We start from the raw sequence: 23,102 nt of genomic DNA, 5'->3' as shown, positions 1-23,102 counted from the left end.
GCTCTACTTTCTTGATGGTTTTAGAATTCTTTTTTCCTGCTTCTGAGAGGGCTCACTTTATACCCGCTGGAAGGGCAAACTGACCAGTTGCCATTTGAGAGGCCTCTGTTCCTTATTTGCATGCTTCCACTCAGACGTATGTTGGAACTTACAAAGACTATGGGTAGAAGAGCCTTAATAAGTAATTTCAGTTCACCACAGGAATTCATATTTGAGTTTACTATTTTAGAATCTTTGCGTTTCAGTATATATTTTAGACTATGTTTTACAGTATTTATAAGAGACTGCTGAGATTTTGATTGGTATTGCATTGAATCCATTGGACCATTTCAGGAGAATAGCTGTGTTAGGAATATTGAAACTTCCGATTTATAAACATGGCCTTGGTGGTGGGGTGCTGTCAAGTCAGGCCTAACTCCTAACGAGTGACCCAAAGAACAGTGGAGAAGAACGCCCAGTCGCCCATCTTCCTAATTGCGATGCTTCAACCTGTTGTTGCTAGGGTTGCCATCTGTTTTGTTGACCTCTATTTGACCAACTGTGATTTTTTTCCCCAAGGACTACTTTCTTTTTTTTTTTATTAAAAGATCATTTTATTGGGGCTCCTACAACTCTTATTAAAATCTATACATCGATTATGTCAGACACTTTTGTATATATATTGTCATCATTCTTTTCTAGACATTTACTTTCCTTTTTAAAATTTTATTGGGAGCTCCTACAACTCATCACAATCCATACATCCATCCATTGTGTCAAGCACATTTTTACATCTGTTGCCACCGTCATTCTGAAAACATTTTCTTTCTACTTGAGCCCTTGGTATCAGCTGATCATTGTTTCTCCTTCTCACCCTCGAACCCTTGATAATTTATAAATGATTATGATTTTGTCATGTCTTACACTGTCACGTCTCCCTTCACCCAATTTTCTGCTGGCTGTCCCCCAGGAAGAAGGTTATGTGTAGATCCTTATAATCAGTTCCCTGTTTCCACCCCACCCTCCCTCTAACCTCTGGAATCACCACTCTCACCACTGGTCCTGAAGGGATCATCATATGCCCTGTATTCCCTGTGTTTCCAGTTCCTATTTGTACCAGCGTAAATCCTCTGGTTTAGCCAAATATGTAATGTAGAATTGGGATCATGGTAGTGGGGTGTAGGAAGTGTTTAAGAATCAGAGGAAAGTTGTATGTTTCATTGTTGCTACACTGTAAGCTGAATGGCTCATTTCCTCCCAAGACCCTTCTGTAAGGGTGTCTCCCGTAACCTACAGATGGGTTTTGGGTCTTCACTCTGCACTTCCCCTCATTTACAATGGCATGATTTTTTTGTTCTTTGGTGCCTGATACCTGATCCCTTTGACATCTCGTGGTCAGACAGGCTGCTGTGCTTCTTCCATGTGGGCTTTGTTGCTTCTGAGCTAGATGGCTGCTTGTTTACCTGAAAGCCTTTAAGACCCCAGACACTATATCTTTTGGTAGCCGGGGACCATCAGTTTTCTTCACCACATTTGCTTATGTACACATTTGTCTTCAGCGATCATGTTGGGAAGGTGTGCATCATGGAATGCCAATTTAATAGAACAAAGTGTTCTTGCATTGAGTAAGTAGTTGAGTGGAGGTCCAATGTCCATCTTCTGCCTTAATACTAAACCTATAAATGTATACACGTAGATCTCTTTCCCCATCATTCTGTATAAATCTATTTCCATACGTACATTTCCTTATTTACACCTCTCTAAATGCCCTTTGCCTCCTAGGTCTTTCCTCTGTTTCCTTTTACTTTTCTCTTGTCCCACCACCATGCTCGGTTACATCTCTTGTCCCACTATCTCTCGGTTACATTGCCCTTAATGAATCCCTGCCAGGCCTCTCCCTCCTTGCCACTAATTTGGATCCCTTGTTGTTCCCTTGTCCCTGGGTTAGTCAACACCACCTCCTTTCCCCCACCTTCCCCTCTCCCATGTCCCCCCGAACCTTCTGTCCCGTTGTTTTCTTCTGCAGACTGTTCATCTAGCTTATCTTATATAGATAGACCTGCAGAGAGTATAATATGCAAAAAAAGCAAGGGATAGCAAGACAAAGTGACGAAAGAGAACACGACAACAAAGCCCAATGACCAAAAATAAATAAATAAATAAATAAATGTTCTTTTAAAAATTAAAGAAAAACCGTAAATAGATGAAGGTCTGTTTGCTGACCTGTTGGCGTGCCCTCCAGTCGAATCTGATGGGATGCTTTGGAGCTCCCTGTTCTGCCCCCGCCCCCACCACCCCCGCTTTGTCGCAGGCCCTTAGTGTTTTGCCTCTGTGTGGTGGGGTCAGACCAGGCTAATCCTGACATTGAGTCTCTAGTGTCCCCCATAGGCCTATGGGTCAGTGAGCGATGTCTTGTCTCATAGTGGGATCAGCCATATGGTCCACTTTGTGCATTGGCTGCTCTGAGCGGGGATATTGTCCTCCAGGCCTACTGGGCCAGGATGTGCTCCACTCTCTCTTCCCATTCATTTGCACCCATGTGCTCTAATCAGACATGTCCCTCTCCCCGAGCTGCAGCTTCTGTGCCGTCCTTGGCGGAGGGGCTGTTGGCCACGTAGTTTGTCTCCCTTGTCCATGGTTTTCCGTTGTTCTTCCGCCTGATGGGGTTTGTGTCATTGCGATTGGTTAGGATTGCTTTCTTGATAACATGTTCAAAATACTCGAGACACAGTCTTGCCATCCTCATTTTAAAGGAACATTCTGCCTGTACTTTTTCCCAGGCAGATTTGTGTGTTGTTCTGGCAGTCTGTGGTATATTCAGTATTATTCACCAATACTAACATTTAGATGTCTCAGTTCTTTTTAAATCATTTTACTGGGGGCTCGTATAGCTATTATCACAATCCATACATCCATCCATCCATATGTCACTCACATTGGTACCTATGTTGCCATCATTTTCTTTTTTTAGCCTTCATCATTTTCAAAATATTTTCTTTCTACTTGAGATCTTGGTACGAGCTCATTTTCCTGCCTTCACTACTCTCCCACCTGCATGCACCTTTGATAATTTATCCTTTTTTTTCATGTCTTATACTGATCCACTGTTTCCCTTTACCCACTTTTCTGTAAGCCATCTGCCTGGGAAGCAGTTATGTAGATCATAGTGATTGCTCCCTCCCCCCCCCCTCCACTTCCCCGTCCCCTCCTGGTATTGGTACTCTCATAATTGGCCCTGAGGGGTTTATCTGTCCTGGATTCCCGGTGTTTGCAGCTCTTATCTGTACATACTCTGGTCTAGCTGGATTTGTGAGGTAGAATTGGAGTCATGATAGTGGGGGGGAGTCCTGAAGCATTAAAGAGTTAGAGAAAAGTTGTATGTTTCATCAGTGGTATGCTGCACCCTGACTGGTTTGTCCCTTCATTGTGACCCTTCTGTAAGGGGATGTCCAACTATCTACAAATGGGCTTTGGGTCTCCACTCCGCACTTCCCCTCATTGATGTCTTAGAGGTATGTTGTCAGTAATGAAAATGACAGATGTCTATCTTAAGATGTGATTAAAAACAAAAACCAAAATAAAAAAATGATGCAGGAGAGTTTTTATAGTTTTAATTTTCCTTGTTTTACACAATAGCTGGAACCCTGGCAGATTGGAGAATATGTCGGAAGGAAAATTTTCCTTGTCAGACCTTTGATGCTGTACAAAATTTTTTTTCATGAATAATTTACTAAAAGTACTAAAAACCTATAATGTTTTTAAAAAGATTGGCAACAGAAACATGGGTGAAGGGAGACAGCGGGACGGTGTAAGATATGAAAATTATAATAATTTATAATTCATCAAGTGTCCATGAGGGTGAGAGGGTGGGGGCAGGGAGGGGAAAAATGAGGAGCTGATACCAAGGACTCAAGTCGAAAGAAAATGTTTTGAAAAGGATGTACAAATGTGCTTGACACAACGGACATACATATGGGCTATGATAAGAGCTGTACGGGTCCCCAGGAAAATGATACCAAAATAAAGGGAAAAGGTTGAGGGCAACACGTACAAGTGTGCATGACACAATGGATATATGGGTTGCTATAAGAGCTCTAAGAGCCTCCAATACAATGCTTTTTACAAAAAAGAAATGGCAGTTTGGGAAACAAACAAAAAGGTTGGCATTAAAATTTTAGAATATATTGACTCTCGAGAAACTAGGAAATGCGTTTCTCAAATTCTGGGTTATCATCGTAAGAGAGCTCAGAGGCAGCAGCTGTAGTAAAAATACATGTAGGCTTTGTCCTAGCTCTCAACTGACCCTGGGCAAAATACTCACTTCTGATGTCTGCTTGCTAAGGGTCAAGGGGCACTAAAATAACATGGCGTATTATCAAAACATGAAAACATAAAGTACCTAAAATACTCTCTCCAAGATGATAGTTCTTTTCCCTGCCTGTGAAAACATGCACAGCTCCTTTGACTTTAACATACATTTTCCCTTTTCACAAATAGATCTTCATGTTTTCGTGTCAGGCATTCCTTGGAGATAAATTGCATTGTGCGGGAGAATTCTTTATTTGCTTATTGTTTTTACAGAGTGTTTTCAGGAAAGCGAACATCTCAAGGAAAGCCTGAAGTGTTGCCTGTTGCATCTCTTTGGAGCCATTGTCGCTGGTGGGCAGGTGAGGAAAGTTGATATGAAATGATAGGTATTAATAGCCCACTGTGTTGAAATTAGAATCATGTAACAGATGGAGATTGCATGTTGAATTTGTAATCAGTACACAAATGCTTAGCTAACTTGAATATTGAAGGAGTGGTCCGTCATATAGAATAGACATATTAGAGTCTTCTGACTGGAAACTCATTAAATTCCAGGTTGTGGCTCTGCCGCCCATGTTCGTTCTTTACCTCTGTTATGGCATTCAAGCCAGTTCAGTGTTGTGTTATGTAAGGAGCTTTGGAGCTAAATCGAGGTTTGAATCCCATGTTCATTTCTAGTGTGATTTTGAATGAAAAAATTTACATATACTTTAGCTTTTTTAATTTAAAAGAAAATTGTAATTTCACATGCCGGGATTAACATTTGTAGTCATCATGAGAAGTAAATGAGAAACCATATATGTACAAAAAAAATCACATACCTCCCTGCCCACTGCTATGGCATTAATTCCCCGTAGTATAGAGCAGAGCTGCTCCATGTAGTGTCTGAGATTGTAAGTCTTTATGAGAACACGTAGCCTAATCCTTCTCCCGCAAAGCACCCGGTTAGTTTTAACCACTGACCTTGCAGATAACAACCCCATGCTTAATCTACGACACCACCAATTATGTCAGTTAGATTTGGGATCTGCACATTGCGCTGTTAACGGCAAACTCGTAGTTCAAAACCACCAGCTACTTTGCAAGAGAAAGCTGAAGCTTTGTACTCCCATAAACATTGACCAGCTGACAAATCCACAAGCCAGTTTTAAGCTCTGTTAAAGGGTTGCTCTGTGTCGTTGGCGGCAGTGCGTTTAGTTTTGGTAAGTGGTAGTTAATACTAAAGTGCTAATGGCTTGAGCTCGCTGTTTATTTATCTTAAAAAAATGCAGAACTTCAGGTAGGGTTGGTTTTTATTGTCTCTTACTGTTTCAGAGGAATGCTTTGCAAGCGATTTCTCCAGCCACCATGGAAGTGCTTATGAGAGTTTTGGCCGATTGTGATTGTTGGGAGGATGGAGACCCTGAAGAAGTGGGTAGGAAGGTAGAACTAACTCTGAAGTGCCTTACAGAAGTGGTGCACATCCTTCTGACTAGCAGCTCTGATCAACGTCAGGTGGAAACCAGCACCATTCTGGAGAACTACTTTAAGTTGCTAAATTCAGATCATTCAGCTTTACCTAATCAAAAGAGGTCCAGACACTGGGAAAGTCGGTTTATAGCGCTACAAATCAAGATGCTGAGTGAGTATTGCATAAAGACTTTTATCTGACACTTTTTGTTTTTACTTCCATAGACTCCACTTCTTTTTGAAATATAAGGCAATTTAATAGAATACTGTTTGATTCAAACATCACATGATTTATATATATATAAATATATATATATATAAATATATATATAAGCTTCTGGCCAGGAAGGGGTGGTGCACATAGACGATTTTATATTTAAATAATTAACATCGATTAGTTCATTGTTGTTTTAGCAATGACAAAGTTGAACTGCTCTAGTGTTTTGTGTTCTTTTTTATTGTGGTAAATAGTACATATAACAAAACACTTTCCAACATTGTATTCATTTCTGAAAATATAAATCACTAAAAGCATAATTGATAAAACCAAAGCCAACTATCATTTTGGAACTCTAGGAAAAGTAGTACACTTTGAAAAAAGTGGCATTTATGTCTTTACAACCTATGACAAGAGGCACATTAAAATTAGTTATGTGTTTTGACTCTATAACTTCTCTAGTAGCCACCACTCCCATTTCTCCTTTCCTCAGGGGACCCTTTTTGTCTCTCTTTTAAATGAGTGTCTCTTGCTTTTTCTTTCATTTTCTTGGTATTGGTGGTTTTGTGCTGCACTTTTATAGATGTGTCTTTGCTCTTAAAATTCTCCCAGCATATCTAATTTATTAGTTTTCCCATTAGGTTGATAGACACACATAATATTAACTGATAATTCCTTATTAAACAAATATGTTTCAAAACCAAGACAAAACCATTGCCATCAAGTTGATTCTGACTCGTAGTTTCTCTTAGGGACACAGAAGGACCTGTCTTACAGGGTTTTCAAGGCTATAAATCTATATAGGGACTATTTTTCACCTGTAGAAGGACTGCTGGGTTCCTGCCAGCTTTCTGATTAGCAATTAAGCATAAGGACAATGATTAAACAATATCAGATGTTCTGAGAGAAAGATGACACTGTGCTCCTTTAAAGATTTATAGTCTCAGAAACCATTATATCCCCTAGACTCCTTCAAAATATGTCTGACAGCTAAATTGGGAAATTTAGATAAGTAGAAAGAAAATAGTCTACTTTCCAGATATAACCAATTTTAATGCAGTTTCTAGAGGCTTTATAAAACGTGTGTGTGTGTGTGTGTGTGTGTGTGTGTGTGTGATTTGTAAAAATACCGAACACCAAATTCTTGGTTAGACACGTGATTACTATAATCTTGTTTCTATAGGGAAATAGGATTCCATTCATAATAGTTTTTATTTCTTAATTGCATTATGTTTTATAATTTTCTATGGTTTATAAGTCTGTATGTAAGTTTGAGTATATACTAAATAGGCTTATTTTTTGTTAGCAAGTATGGTATTCCCTGTTCCAGATATCTCTTGATTTCTAGGTGGGGGAACACTTTCAGTTGGCAAAAGCGAAGAAAGCATTGTTACAGATGGATTAATGAACATAATCATTATTTTCATAATGACTGTGTATGTTTTTCTAGTACATAAATGAGACAGTGCCCACTGTATTCAGGTACTACTAATTAATATACAGTTGGACCCCACAGTTGGTTTAAACTTGAGGCCTATACTGGAGTGACAACTAAATAAATGCCTATGAAATATATAATCCTAATATATGGAAAGCTCAGTATAATAAATTAGTGTAAAATTATTCACCTTTCCCATCACATAAAAATACAGATCTTACGTGCTACTCATTATCCTGTTATTAGTTTGCATCTGTTTTGTCAACTGAAGTCTAACTTAAAAATAGGGTTAGAGAAAATGTTTGTATGATCCCAAATATTTTACTTTGTACCTAGGTGATTTTATTTTCATTTTCTTAGATACCATCACAGCCATGCTAGATTGCACGGATAGGCCTGTTCTGCAGGCCATTTTTCTGAACAGTAATTGCTTTGAACATCTCATACGACTGCTGCAGAACTGCAAGGTAATTTTTCTGTTATTATTATCATTAATTTTTAAGCTACTGTTTATGCTTTGATTCTAATTTTTTAACATATTATAAATATGTTAAAATATAATTTATGTTTATATAAGTTTTATCTTACCTCATGTATTAGATTTCTAATTGCTTGAATACTTTTAAATGTCGTTAAACTGGAAACAAATTTTTGTTGTGAACATTTCAGTTTGTAAAATTAATGAACTGTTTTGCGTTTCAGGTTAGCTTTCTGCTTGTTCAGTGTTATTCTTGAGCCTCTTGAAGTCATTAGTTACTTCTGATCTCTTGGCTGGCTGTGTGTGACAGCACACACCAAGATGTTCCTCGTTTGCTTCCCTCAGTGTTTAGTCTGTTTTTCACCTGGTGTTGGGTGAGCTGACATTCCCTTAAAGAGTGTCATTACTCCATTCTTCTTACTGTACCTCTGCAAGAGCTTTTATATGAATGCCCATCAGTAATTATCAACTCTTACCTCATCCTAAAAGTTGTTTGTCATAGAAACTTTAAAAAATAAACCACTTTTGAAGATGCAATTTCAACTTCACTAAGCTTTAAATACCATTTATTACTTTATTGGAATGTTTTTACCCTTAGTAAAGTGCAGAAAGTGTTTGATTAAGGGTACTTTAAAAAATACAGCTGAAAAATTTAAGAACATGCTGATTTTTTGTTTTCACTTTAAAATATTTTTATTAATATCAGGTTTTTCACTTTTACCCACACACTGTCATTTGAAGTTCTACACTCCAAAAATAATAATTACAGAAAACATTCAAAAGCATGGAGGGAAATTCCAGTAGTTTCTATTCCCTGATTCCATAAGCTGTTTAAAGCGCTCCTGTGCAATGCACGTATTCCAGATGTAGGGCAACGATGTTTTTGAGAATGCTTTCAGGCTACACTAGATGCTTCTCAGTTAAGGGGCAGAATAAAAGGGAGGACATGCTGATTTTTGAAGTATGTTCAGATTCGAAATTTTGAAAAAAGATAGTAATGTAATAATTTCTTTTACAAGGATTAATGTCACACTACTGCCAAGGAGGTGGCGATTAAAGATGTCCCAAACATCAAACTTTCCCCAGATGTCATATTGCTTCCATTTCTCTTAAGTTAATCTCCACTCAGATTTTTTTCCTCCCAAAGCTGCTTATTGAAGTATTTTACAAAACAACTTTATCACCTTCAAAGTACTCTCCATTACACTTAATAATATTTGTCAATTATGTGATTCCATTCTTGGAAACATTTTTCAGACTCATCTGTGTGGCTGGCTGACAACACTTCTCTCATTTTTTTTCTTAGCCTCTTCTACATCATCAAATCACTATCCTTTTATATCCCTCTGCAGTCATAGAAGTACAAAGAAGTTGCACGGAGGTCAGGCGTGTAGGACAAGAGAGGCATTCTGGTTTTTTGCCAAAAAGTGGCACACTGAGGTGGCTGTATGAACAGGTGCATTGTTGTGGTAGCAAAACCAATCCTCATCTGCCACAAATCAGGCCCTTTTTGTCACATACTGTTAGGAAATCTTTTTCGAACCTCTAAATAGAAAGCTTGATTAACAGTCTGACGTAGAACAAACTCCATATGTACTGTCCCCTTCACATCACAAAACAAGTGAGCATCGTTTTGATCTGTGATTTCACTTGACGAGCTTTTTTGGATGGCATCTTCCACTGGTGTGATTGATGTTTGCTTTTGGGGTTGTAAGAATAGAATAGCACCATGTCTGGGTCACTTGGGAGCTGTTCTTTCAAAGCTTGGCATGTTTCCAGTCGACATTCTGCTGGTCAATCAAAACCCGAGGCACAAATTTTACAGCACCCCGTAGATTCCCAAATCTTCCATTAAAATTCGCTGAACTAAGCTCCAAGATAGGCCAGATAACTTCCCCATCTCTTCAATGGTCTGTCTTCAAGCACAAGTGCAAGCATTTTGTTGATATTTTTATTCCTTCGGGAAGTTCACAGAAGTCCAGAAAGAGGTCTTGCATCAATTGACATTTCACGATTTTGAACTGAGAGAACCTCTTGTACACGCACTGTCTTTGTAAGCTGTGTTCAACATCACAACAGTATGTGCGTCATTTTTCTCGAGCAGGAAACAAAATTTCACAGCCACACACTGTTATCTTAAATTGGCCATCACGAAAAGGGAAGTTTGAGCTAAACTGCTTTTATGAAAAAATTTATTGTGACCAGCGAGAACCTCCCCAGGCAATGCCACTGGGTGCCCTAACTCAGCGATTGCTGGATGCTCTCCTACAGGGAACAGTACGCCCAGAGGAGCTTTTTCTATTGTTGGTATTTTTGGTACCCCCCTCATATTCCCTCTTGGCCCTGGGTTATGGTACTATATCACAGAAGTCAGGAAGCTTTAAGGCAGTGGTTCTTAACCTTCCTAATGCTGCGACCCTTTAATAGAGTTCCTCATGTTGTGGTGACCCCTCCAATCATAAAATTATTTTTGTTGCTATTTCATAACTATAATTTTGCTACTGTTATGAATTGGGCAACCCGTGAAATAGGGTTGTTCGACTCTCAAAGGGTCGCGACCCACAGGTTGAGAACAACTGCTTTAAGGAAATGACTCACATGGTTTTGGGTGCTACTAAGTCCTAAACCAGAAGTTCAAAGGCCCCCTCCTCCTTCACAAGGCTGTGGAAACTGGTGAAATCAGGAAAGGTGATAGACTGCAACTCAGATTCCAAGAACACACAGGTTAGGCAGAGGCAAGTCAAATGCAGGGTCCTAGAGCCAGAATCCAAAATGCCATTAAGTCAAAGCAGGTCTACTGATGCTCAGTCAGAAAGCCAAGGTCACAAAAAAAGGAAGGCTGTGATGGAGGTACGGTTTTTGTCTTTCAGCAGACCATATCCCCAAGGAAACAAAAGGTAGTGACTTGAGTCAGACTCTGTATTCATCCTGTAACAGAGAACTCATACTATAATGGGATTATAATCACAGAGGCAAGACTTCACATTCACAAAAGAGATCATGACAAGAAGGGCAATATTAGTTGACCACATTGCAGTTATAATAAGTAGAATACCCTATAATTCTATCACCTAGAATGAAGGTTTACTATATGCCTGACATTCTATTTGGTGCTTCATATGTTAGGAGACACAACGTATTTTATGCTCAACATGACAAAGAAGAGCCCAGGGCAAATGTGTCATTTGGAGTGGAGTTCTTGCACTGAGAATTTTCTAGACCAAGACCCGTAGAGCCCCAGGAGACATGGAGCCACCGTTGTTGAAAGGAGACTAAACCTTCCTCCAGAGCCTACAGAGAGAAAGCCCTGCCCTGTAACTGTCCCCTTAGATTCAGAATTACAGCCTCCTAGACTGTAACAGAATGCATTTGTTTGCCAAAGCCATCCGCTTGTGGTATTTTGTTTTCGCAGCATTAGAAAACTAAGGCATAAGCTACATTTCTTGAGACTTGTTTGGCAGTTCTAGCAGGGGAGCGCAGCTACTCGTATACCCTTGACCGAAGGACGGTCTTCCTTCTATCGCGCAGCTTCAGGAGGGACGCACATGGAGTGGTGAGGGAGGCAGGGGACACCTGCCTAGCCAGCCGGATCAGCCGAATCAACCCTGGCGATCAGTGGGATGACAGATGTCGCAGCCAGATCGCCCTCACATCCACATTTCTTATAATTTAGATCTGAGAGTGTGCTGACAGTCATGGCATTTAAAATTTTAACTATTTGATACAATTTATTTTGTTTTCAAACAAAATAATAGGAAATTCTAGAGAAAATCCATTTTAAGAGGTAAAGTTATGTAAATGTTGCTTTTTAAGTCCATAGATATTTTAATTTAATGCGAAGGGGAAAAAAGAACAAAAATCTACCGTGTTACTAGTGGCTAGGAAACAGTCTGTGCTTCTAAAGTCTGTATTATGCATACTAATCTGTTGCTGTGTTAAGCTTTATATATGCTCTTGAAAATCATATAGTACCAGATCTCTATCCAATTTATTTCAGCTACTCATTAAATTTCTGTTCCTTTCTAAAGGGATACGAATATAAATTCCTCAGAGGAATGTTCTTCACAGTATGCGTATGATACCAAGACCAGACTCACTGCCATCAAGTTGCTTCCAACTCATGGCTCTGTATGCTATAGGACATATACTATAGGAGAGGGTAGGATTGCCCCGGGGGGTTTCCAAGACTCTTCAGGGTAGTAGAAAGCATTGTCTTTTTCCCCACCGCTCCTGGTAAGTTCTTTTATAAATGTTAGGTGGTTCTCCCTTTTACTCTCATTTAATTACATTTTTATTTTGAGTTTTGTATATTTGGAACACTTGATTTCTTTTTATTCTCTATGCCATCTGAGAATGATGCCCATTAGTTTAATACAAACTATAAAGACAAAGTTCAACTATTGATGACTTTGGAGAATCCTATTACAGTCTTGTAACACAGTGAGTGGTGAGCAAAATTGGGGCAATGAACGTTGACTTGTCAAAGCCTATGGTTATTGTTAACGAGACTTAGAGACATACTTTCAGAAAGAACCAGCCACCTTTTAAAGTTCTTTTTAAAAACATTTGCTTCACTACAGAACCTGTTTTTTTGTTTTTAAACAGACTCTTTAGTATGTCTCAATAGCAAGCATCCTTCTTTTCTGTGAGGCAATCTGTCAGTTCTTGAATAATTTAGGAATACTAACTTATCTAATTATTGCTTCTGTTTCTTATTTCTGTATGTTTGAGTTCTAAGAGACCTATATTCATCAGACTAATTTATTAACCATAGTAATTATTAGTTTGTAATTCAAAGCTAATAATTGTTGATTTGTGAGAGTGGTTATACTTCACAAGGGGCTCTCTGGATTTCTTTTCAAGAGACATGGAAATCCACGTACATATCAGCTCCACCTGTTGTTAATAATTTAATGTTCTTTTCCCATTATTCTTATCTCTGTTTTTAACAGCTATTTTTAAATGCTAACAATAAGGTGGCAGACAAGAACGAGAAAGACCTTGCCAACAAATTACTGACAGAAATGAATGAGGACCAGGTATCTGCAAAGCCTGCATCTTGTTTCAGCTGAAGTCCCAGAATCAGTCCATGGCAATAACTGTTCCTGTACTTTTTCCTTGTGTATTAAAACACAAGACCACGATCCAATTTTAAATGAGTTGGAATTAATTTGGCAGAATAGGAAGTAGAGAATCCTCATCAATTATTTTGAAAATTAAAGTTTTCTTTAATCTAAAACAGTGGTTCTCAACCCTCTAAATCTCGTGACCCTTTAATACAGTTCCTCATGTGTGGGCGTATCTGCATGTGGGTGGACCCACCTGGAGACGGATAGAGGAGTGGTGTCTCGGTTCCTAAGACCATCAAAAAGATGGTTTTAGGCGATCCCTGTGAAAGGGTCATTTGAGCCCCAAAGGGGTCACAACTCACAAGATGAGAGCTGCTGATCTAAAAGATAAATACGGAAATGCTGATGGTTGCCATAGATGTCTTCCATCTTGTGTATACATAGGTGCCTGGATGTTCTCTTTTGTTTGAAGGAGATGAAAAGTACAGGAATGGGATCTCATTATCAATGCTGCCCACCTGGTGATGAAGTCAAAATTGGGGAGCCTCCTTTTCTAAGCACTGGTGTATTGGGGTCTTAGGACTTTGTTTGTGAACATTGTATGGCCTTTCATAATATCTTAATTCTTTGCTTGTTGACAAATGATAATTATAATTCAATGGACAGCTCGTATCTTGGAGGAAGGGAAGAAGATGCCAAATTCTTTGAGTCTTAATTTGGCGTAATATATTTTTGTTTGTTTTTACTATAAAACACTTCTGTTGCTTTTCACTTAGGCTATTTCATTTGAGGAAAAAATAAGCAATGAAACTACATGTAAAAGTATGCTTCCTTATTTTTCTTTTCCCAAAACTTTAGGGAGAGTTTAAATTGATGTCTTTGACTAATATTATCTTAATGTCCAAGTTTATAAATAGAGCTGGGATATAAAAAATATGCTAGTTTATTGTTTTATGTTTCATATCTGAAAATCAGTTGTAGTGTACTTCTCTAAATTTCCTTTGTTTAAACATATATTAGTAAAACTTACAAGTTTATGTTAGAATTTGAAATTAGAACTTTCAGATACTCTGATGCAAGTCTTGCATAAAATCTGAGATGGATTGTAGGTACAGGAAATTCTCCATCATGCAGGACCTTTAATGTATATTGTCTGTTTCTTACATATTTAACGTTTACATAATAATGTTCACCAAACAAATATCCACAAAATCAAGATGCTATTGTGAAAATAAGTTGTCTAACTGCGATCCATGCCAAAACCCCAAAGTCTCCCTTTGAATTGATTCCCACTCAGCTATCCTATATTGCTTTTCCTGAGACTAAGTCTTTCTGGGAGCAGACTGCCTCATTTTCCTGTGTTGGAGCAGCCGTGTTATCCACATACTTTGTAGTTAGCACTCTCATACCTTACCCACAACTCCAGCAAACACCCTTTTAATCTGATGTAGTTTAGTTAAAACACCTCACAAAGATCTAAACTGCCCCTGCTTTACTCAGATCTTTTCTGGTGAGGGGGAATCCCTATTTGTGGAGTGATTTACTTTCAAGTTATTTTAATGTATTCCTGAAAGCAGATGTTAAGAATTTTATTTTTGATAACTTTCTAGACCTAATGCTGTGCTTTTGTGGCTGATCAAGTTTGACATAACTGGCAAGTTCAGTATTTTTATATTTTTGGTGTTATTTTTATTTATTTCAAATTGCTGTAAACACATTTCCCTGAATTTTAGTGCACATCTCTTTAGAGTGATGCTTAAGCAATATGAGACAAAGTGGAGCTAGAGTTTTTCCCCCCCTTTTTAAATAGTGGATTTAGTTAGGATTATTATACATGCTAGTGAAACTTCGATGCTGACTCATAGTGACCTTATAGGACAGAGTGGAACAGAACCTGTACCATTTCCAAGACTAACTCTTTATGGGAGTAGAAAACCCTTTCTTCCAAGGAGTGGGTATTTTTGAACTGTTGATCTTGCAATTAGCAGCCCAATGCTTCACCACCCTGATTGTGCTTATATATTGGGCTACATCGAAGATCCACTGTTTGAAACGACCAACTGCTCCTTGGGAGAAACACAGGGCTTTCTATTCCTGTAAAGATGTACAGTTTCAGAACCTCAACAGGGGCAGTTTTACCCTGTCCTCTAGTCATTATGAGTCTGCATGCACTCGATGGCAGTAAGCTTTTTTTTTTTTAATAATTAAATCATTTTATTGGGGGCTTGTATAACTTATCACAATCCACACATACATCCATTGTGTCAAGCACATTTGTTTCCCTCAGCATTCTCAAAACACTTGCTTTCTACTTGAGCGCTTGGTATCAGTTCCTCATTTTTCCCCTCCCTCCCTGCCCCCCTACCCCATGAATCCCTGATAATTTATAAATTATTGTTATTTTGTCATATCTAACACCGTCCGACATCTCCCTTCACCCACTTCTCTGCTGTCCATCCCCAGGGAGGAGGTTATATGTAAACCTTGTAATCGGTTCCCCATTTCTCCCTCACCTTCCCTCCACCCTCCTGGTTATCACCACTCTCAGCACTGTTCCTGAAGGGATCATCCATCCTGGATTCCCTGTTTCCAGTTCCTACCTGTACCAGTGTACATCCTCTGGTCCAACTGAATTTGTAAGCTAGAATTGGGTTCAAGCAGTAATTTTTTTAAAGTGAAACTTAATGTTCAAAATTTTCAAATACAGTTTTGAAGGGAAATTACAGCGTAACAGATTTTTTCATGATAGACTTTCCTCCCTTCCTCTTGCGATTGTCCATTATTTTAAAAAAGCATGTATTAAGCTTGTTTATTTTTGAAGATACTTTAATGTAATGAGTGAACCCAGCTTTTATCCTTTTGACATGTGGCCTATTTTTTTGTTCCATGAGTAGCTTTTCCTTTAGGTTATGGTGTTTCAGACGTCCATTTCATTGTAAGAGAAGTGTAATGCACGTTACGGAGTTAGCTCTTCAGGTTTTCTGAACAGAAGTTTCTTAACTGGTTAAGAATCTTGAACACAGTTCTTAATTTCTCACCCTTTTTCTCCCACTAGGTGTTTCAGGGGCAGTTGGATTGTTTGGCCGTATCAACCATTCAGGCTTTGACAGCAGTGATGAATAATTCTCCAGCTGCTAAGGTGAAAGACACATCTCCAGGCTTACCATGTCAACTTCAATGACATGTACCAGTTTTCACTAACTGCGTTGGTCTGGGTAGACTAGAGAAACAAATCCAGGGACACAGATGTGTATAAGAAAGAGACTTATATGCAAAAACAATTGAACACTGAGAAACATCCCAGTCCAGATCAAGTCCTTAAGTCCGATATTAGCCCATATGTCCAATACCAATCTAGAAAGTCCTCTTTATAGAACTCACGAAACACATGCAATGACACCGAATGTAGAAGATCACAGGCCAGGGTGTAGAAAATCTTTGGATCCAGTGGCATTGGAGACATCTCAGCGCTGGCAGGGTGGGTCCATTTGTCTTGTCAGCTGCTATGTCTCCCAGGATGTGAGGAGAGTCTCCCACCTCCAAGGAGGAAGTACCGGATTGCCCAGAATTCTCAGGAGAAGGCCATGCCCACACACAGGCCTCATTGGCTATGATATGAGTGACAAACTAGACTCCACCCCTACACTCTTCATCCTCAAATTGACAAATGATTTTATATGTACCACACTAGTAATCTCAAAGTAATGTAAGAGTGTATACGCATGGTTTTAGACCTCGAATGAATAATTCATCTTATTATAATTAAAAATTTATTGTGAACTGGGTGAAGTTTACAAAGCAGAGCAGTTTCCACTCAATAATTTGTACACATTTTGTTTCATGTCCTTGATTACTAACTATCTCCACAATGTAACATGACATTTCCCATTTCTTCTCTGTGTTTTCTGTTTCCATTTGTCCTCTCTTTCTAAACCCTTCTGAACTTTGCCCTAGGTAACTATTGCCCATGACCTGAAATGGTTTATTAGGTGTGTATTTGCCTAATAGTTATTCTCCTTATTGACTTGTCTATTGTTTACCTACAAATTGAACCATGCGGGTGAGTTCATTTCCAGACACGAAGGGTAACTGAGCACCATAGTGTCAAGAGTTCCACTAGGCTCTGTCCGCATAGTAAGCCTGGTCTCTTAGTGATTATCATTGCTAAGAAAAGACCCCTGGACACTCTGCTTTGGGATTTTTAAAGACTTAGATGACTGAGCTGCAAACTAAGCTATGTCAGTTTTTGCTTAAAGAATGGAAGAATAGCACCGGTGTTGAAATGATTCTTCTAAGTGATTCTATGAATAGTGAGTTTAAAGAATTAGGTTTAAAAAAAAAAGAATTAGGTTTTTATGTTGTTTTTCTTCACTAGTAAAGTAAGTACTCTTCTTTCACCAGTTAGTGTATGCCTGCTTAGAATATGTTTTTATAACTAGGACTATCAAATTGGAACCTGCTTTTCCAGCACTTGAAGCCATGGGATTTGTTCTTTTTTATTTGAAGTCGTTAGCCTTCAGGATTTCCTTTTCCTTCACTCTCACTACTGACTATGCTGATGCCCCGCCGAGCTGATTTATGCTAGTGGTGATCTCACCGAATAGTTCTAGGGATTAGTGAAACCATCTATGTAGAGTACCATGCACAAGGTAAGTGCTGACAAAATGTTGGAGACTGTTTTTACCACTTTGTCTTTTATCCATCACCTCTAGTATGCTTTAGTCTTCACTTCTGATACCAGAAAATAATTGTATTGATTTGTGTTAGGAAACTATAACTTTTTCTCCAAAGATGTTGCTATGATTTGTGGTTAAGTTTCTACTAAGTAAACTTCTACAACTTTTGCTGACTAGCTTGGGAATTTAATCTTGATTTATAAATTTATCTTTTTTTAATTTATAAGTTTATATAGAAAATAAGTTATTTTAAATACTCAGTAACTCGTTCATAATTATGATGGGATTTTTGTATTAATCTTAAGATGCTGCTCCAGGTCTTTTCAGATATTATTTTTTAGTGTAGTACTACTGCATGAGTTAAAATTCAAAGGTTATACAAAGATACCTTTTGAAAAAAGTTTTCTCCCTGCTCTTCCCTAGAGACAACTAAGTTTTCTAGTCTTGCTCAAATCTTTTATTTATAGTGAGTATATGCATTACTGCCTACATGAAGGGACCAAATTTAATTTTGGTTGTCATTACGTTGTAATTTATGGCTTTTTGTGTCAGCGGGTTTACCAGTTCATGCAACCAAAATGAACTTGATGATCCCAATATTTCAGTCATTTTAAGATAGAAAAAGCGAGAACCACCACCTCTAACTATTTGCCCCCCTCTTTTTCCTGTCCAGTACTCATAATTGTCTGTATTCCTTGGGTTTTCCTTAGTCTTTTGGGTTTGCTGCCTGACTTTTGTTTCCCAAAAGTCTTTTATTTACACTTCACCTCGTACTCTGTTTTACCCTCACCTAATATTCTTATTCAAATCAAATGGGAGAGTAATTCTTGCCCTAATTTGCAAAGATACAATAATTTTATAGTACACACTTATTACTAGTTTGCTTTACTTTATACTTATTTATTTTTTTTACTTTATACTTTGTAATAGAATTTTAGCTTTGTATTCCAGAAGGTACAGGAATATATATATTTTTTAAATATATTTTAAGATGAATGTATAACTTAGGAAAGCAGAAGCATTGAATTCAAAGATCTTGATCCTGATGTTAATACATTTAGTATTACAGCAAATTCAGTCTTTTAAAAAATGTGTTTTGATAATGTTATTTTCTTTTCCACCTCCCCTTAGGAAGTTTTTAAAGAAAGAATTGGTTATATGCATATGTTTGAGGTATTAAAATCCCTGGGTCAGCCACCACTGGAACTGCTCAAAGAACTCATGAACATGGTGAGGTGTTCAGATTTATCAGAAGAGATCAGTGACCAAGTAATGGTAGCATCCGTTTGACTTTTATCATGTTTTCTAGGCTGTCGAGGGTGACCACACTTCAGTTGGAATTTTGGGCATCAGTAACGTCCAGCCCCTCTTGCTTCTTATCCAATGGCTTCCAGAGCTAGAGTCCCATGACCTGCAAATCTTCATTTCTGATTGGCTGAAAAGAATTTGTTGTATTAATAGGCAGAGTCGAACTACTTGTGTGAATGCAAACATGGGAAGTCGGATTATTGCAGCCCTTGATTCCCATTCTTCCCTCCATCGAGCTTGTGCTGAGAACTTGATTGCCCTCCATGGTTCCTTGGGGAGTCAGTCTGTGAGCTCCGAGGAGATCCATCGGCTACTGAGACTGTTACGATTGGACGAATCTGAGTGTATTCACCCGTACACCATCCCTGTGACTCGAGCGATCCTGACGATGGCCCGGAAACAAAGCCTTGAGAGCGCACTGCAGTATTTTAACTTGTCACATAGCATGGCAGGGATTTCTGTGCCCTCCATACAGAAATGGCCTGGCTCTGCCTTTTCTTTCAATGCTTGGTTTTGCTTAGATCAGGATCAGTTGACTCCCAGCCTTGCTAACAAAGGAGGAAAAAGAAAGCAACTATACAGGTACTGGTACATAGATTGTAAATGCATTTTTTTGTAGCAAATATATACCGTGCTTCAACAGTAATAGGGTTTGCTACACATTTAGGTCTTAATGTGTAATAATATCTGGTCTCTCCTTTTTAAATGCTTTACTGCTTTCAAAGTAATAATCACATCAATGAAATGTTGCTAGTTAAGCCCTTAGGCTACTTTGGAAACAGAATTACTTCCTAAAAGTGGTATGAAATGAGTAAGATGGAATAATAAATTTGAAAAAGATAGTGATCTGTTTGTTGAATGTATTGTATATGTTTACATGAAAGACCAGACCTATGTACATGCTTTCAAAGTTTAATCATTTTTAATATGCATTGTGATTTCTTAATGCTATATATAATTTAGAGAAATCTAAAGATTTGAAAATTTATAGTTTTACTATGGTTTGCTATTAGAATTCCCACTCATAAAGCTATCTTTTCTAGTGTGTTAGATTCTTATCCCCAAGAGGATTTTAAAATTCTCTCTGAAACATTGCGCTGTTGTGTGGGAGTAGACTGTAAACCATGGGATTGTCAGGCAGGATGTGATGGCATTATGGTTTTGTGTGCTTCAGTGACCTTGAATTAGAGCACTGCATTTCAAAAGTTCTCATATGACATATATATATATATATCAGTTTTTTTACAGGAAGTGGTGTAGGTTTTGAAGCTTTCATTACCCATGCGGGTATGCTGGTTGTGGCAGTGTGCACCAAAAGAGAGTACACCACGGTTATGCTCCCGGACCACAGTTTCTGTGATTCCCTGTGGGTAAGGCTTTTGGACGTTACTGTGAATGCCTTCATTCTGTAACAGATAACATAACCAGGTGCATGTACATTAGGAGTTGCTATCTGCTTTGTGAAAGTTGATTAATTTTTCCCTTAAAATTCTATTCTTATTGGTATTAACCATAATGAGGTTAATCCCATTTGCCATTACCATTACTGATCATATTTCTTCTAAAGGAATGACACATGGGAGTGTTATGATGTCTTTCAAGTTTTTCTTCAAATTGGAAGAGTGAGTTTCAATTAAAACGAGAACAAAGGTTGTTAAAAACCAAAACTTCTGTACCATTTTCTTAAAATACAAAATTCTTCTCCATAGAAAAATGGGTCTTTTTCTTGGGGAAAAGATGTATAGTATTAAAGCCAACAATATTTAATAGGTACTCAGACTTGGAAAATTTAGAAAATTTTCTATTTTATTGTTGTGTGCAAATTTTCAGGAATTGGTTGACATGCTTTTCTGTGACTACAGGGGAAAAAACCCTTACTTGGTTTGAGATTATCATTTTATTCAGCAGTAAACTATATTTAGTCTTAATGTTCTGGTCACACAAATTTGTAGAATAATACTCTGAAAATAATTGTCACCCCCACAGATAAAATGTAATGTGAACTCTTTAAATGTGTGTTTACTTCACAGCACAACATAACCATTGTGCATATGCCTGGGAAAAGGCCCTTTGGTCAGAGCCTCGTCTATCTCTATGACAATGGACAGCAGAAGGTCTTCGCCCCTCTCAGATTCCCTGCCATGAATGAAGTGAGCACGTAAAATTTTAAGTGGGTCTATATAGTGAAACATTTATTTAATTTTGTTAGCTTGTCATTGTTAGATGGAATCAGGCATTGCATAATATAGGAAAACAAGAGAGTAATATGTGGACCTAAGGGGTTGGGGAAAAGATTTATAATAGTCAAGCCAACAATATTAATAGGACTACTAACTCAAATTCTTTTGAAGAACACAAAATACTTCAAGAGTATTATGATGGATTCTTCTCCATTTAAACTCTTATGTCAAACAGTAACAAAGAAATGCAAACTCTTCCCACTACCTCGAGGCTGTGTTGTTAGTTGCTGTCCAGTTGATTCTGATACGGCTTACCTAGGGTTTTTAAGGTGTGTCCTTTCAGAAGCACAGAGCTACATAGCCTCTGGGTATGTAGAGGTGCCTCTGGGTATGTTCAACAGGCCAACCTCTGCCACCAGAGACTTTTTAGAAGTGCTTAATCATTAGTATAAAAGTTTTGAGTTAAGCTTTCGGGTAATTTTGGGATGACCTTTTTATTGCCGTTAATAGGAATGGATTAGATCTTTTATGCAATTCTATTATTCTGTTAATTTCTTTTTATTTATCTTGATCACCATTTTAATGAAAATTTTTATACAGATGTGTATATATTTTAGTTTACAAACATTAAGGAAAAATGTGGTTTTCTTTATTTTAGAATAAAGTTTTAAGAAAATGGCCTCAATATATATTCATTGAAAAATTAAATATTTGCAAGAAAAGTGAGTCATTAACGTTACAAATTTTAATAAATCACCTGGCCAAAAGTGACTTCTGTAATGATTTCTTATGTATGTACACATATACACATCATGATCCAGGAAAAGTGAATTACTTCCAATGTTATTTTCAGTGCATTAGCCTTATTTTATGAAAGTTACATTTTAAATAGGGTAGACTTTGAATTAAATTTTCTTTTCTTCATTTTTAGCCTTTTACTTCCTGTTGCATTGGTTCTGCTGGGCAGAGAACCACAACTCCTCCACCGTCCCAAATCCCAGATCCACCCTTTTCTTCCCCCATTATACCTCATCGGACTTCATTTGGTGGAATCCTTGCCCCAGCCTCCTGGGGAGGTACCAGTGACAAATCTCAACTCGTGACCAAATTGATATCAGCTGGCACCCAAGACAGTGAATGGGGATGCCCTACTTCTTTAGAGGGTCAGCTAGGGTCTGTTATCATCTTCTATGAAGCACTACAGCCTGCTCAGGTGAAGGCATTGTATTTAGCAGGTAAGCATGAAAGGTCACACAGTTTAATCAGATTTAAATATGATTTTTTCTGTTGTGCAGAGCAGAATTTGTCTTTGTCATCTGAAGCATATTTGTGATCTGAATAAGGTATTTAGTTTCATTGAAGCTAAAAAGGAGAAAAAAAGCACACCAAATACCATACTTTTTTATGCATAACTGACATAATATATATATTTATTTTGTAAAAGGAAGTTCTTGAAGTACCTTTCATGATACTGCTAGTACTTTTGACCAATTTTAATAAATTGCTGAGACAATATAAGCCTGTCTTCATAAGAAATTGTGGAGTAAACACAAAACTGAATGTTTTTGCAAAATATGTCATTTTTATTACCAATATTTTGATACACCTAAGAAATTCATGAGGCTAGTAGAATTAGAAGCCCTTGGAAGAAATTATATATTATGCTTCTAAAGACATATACTATGGTCATTCATTATTGTCAAGTGACAGTATCATGAAAGATACTTCAAGAATAGACTCAACATGTTGATTCAGATATATAGCCACCATCTCCATAGCTAAGAGACCAGACCACTGTCCAGCCATGCTCCATCCTCACCTTCTTTGCTATATTGAGTCTATTGTTGCCATCCCCGTGTCTCAGTTCATCTTGTTGAGGGTCTTCCTTTCATCCCTAACCCTCTACTTTGTCAAACATACCGTCTTACTCCCTGCCCCCATTGCTAACATGTCCAAAATAAATGGAGACAAAGTCTTGCCGTCCTTACGTCTAAGGACCA

General features: G+C 38.0%; 1 protein-coding gene across 5 annotated transcripts in view; it reads left to right on the top strand.

The window, feature by feature from the left end:
- Positions 1 to 23,102, top strand: part of NBEAL1 (neurobeachin like 1) — a 175,686-nt gene that overhangs the window by 45,444 nt on the left and 107,140 nt on the right. For 2 of the 5 annotated variants that reach the window (XM_075529601.1, XM_075529600.1), the window contains exons 8-17: positions 4,561 to 4,646; positions 5,602 to 5,908; positions 7,752 to 7,858; positions 12,822 to 12,908; positions 15,994 to 16,077; positions 18,746 to 18,844; positions 18,924 to 19,504; positions 20,160 to 20,292; positions 20,953 to 21,072; positions 22,034 to 22,337. In XM_075529601.1, coding sequence (XP_075385716.1) covers positions 4,561 to 4,646; positions 5,602 to 5,908; positions 7,752 to 7,858; positions 12,822 to 12,908; positions 15,994 to 16,077; positions 18,746 to 18,844; positions 18,924 to 19,504; positions 20,160 to 20,292; positions 20,953 to 21,072; positions 22,034 to 22,337 — 1,908 coding nt within the window. Of the gene's footprint in view, positions 1 to 4,560; positions 4,647 to 5,601; positions 5,909 to 7,751; positions 7,859 to 12,821; positions 12,909 to 15,993; positions 16,078 to 17,462; positions 17,588 to 18,745; positions 18,845 to 18,923; positions 19,505 to 20,159; positions 20,293 to 20,952; positions 21,073 to 22,033; positions 22,338 to 23,102 lie in introns of those variants that run through there. The other 3 variants (XM_075529603.1, XM_075529602.1, XM_075529604.1) reach the window with 2 other exon arrangements.

The sequence above is a fragment of the Tenrec ecaudatus genome, chromosome 13 (genome assembly GCF_050624435.1).
Source record: "Tenrec ecaudatus isolate mTenEca1 chromosome 13, mTenEca1.hap1, whole genome shotgun sequence".
Taxonomy (NCBI): Eukaryota; Metazoa; Chordata; class Mammalia; order Afrosoricida; family Tenrecidae; genus Tenrec; species Tenrec ecaudatus.
Note: the sequence above shows the minus strand (reverse complement) of the source record. Positions and strands in the feature narration are given on the sequence as shown.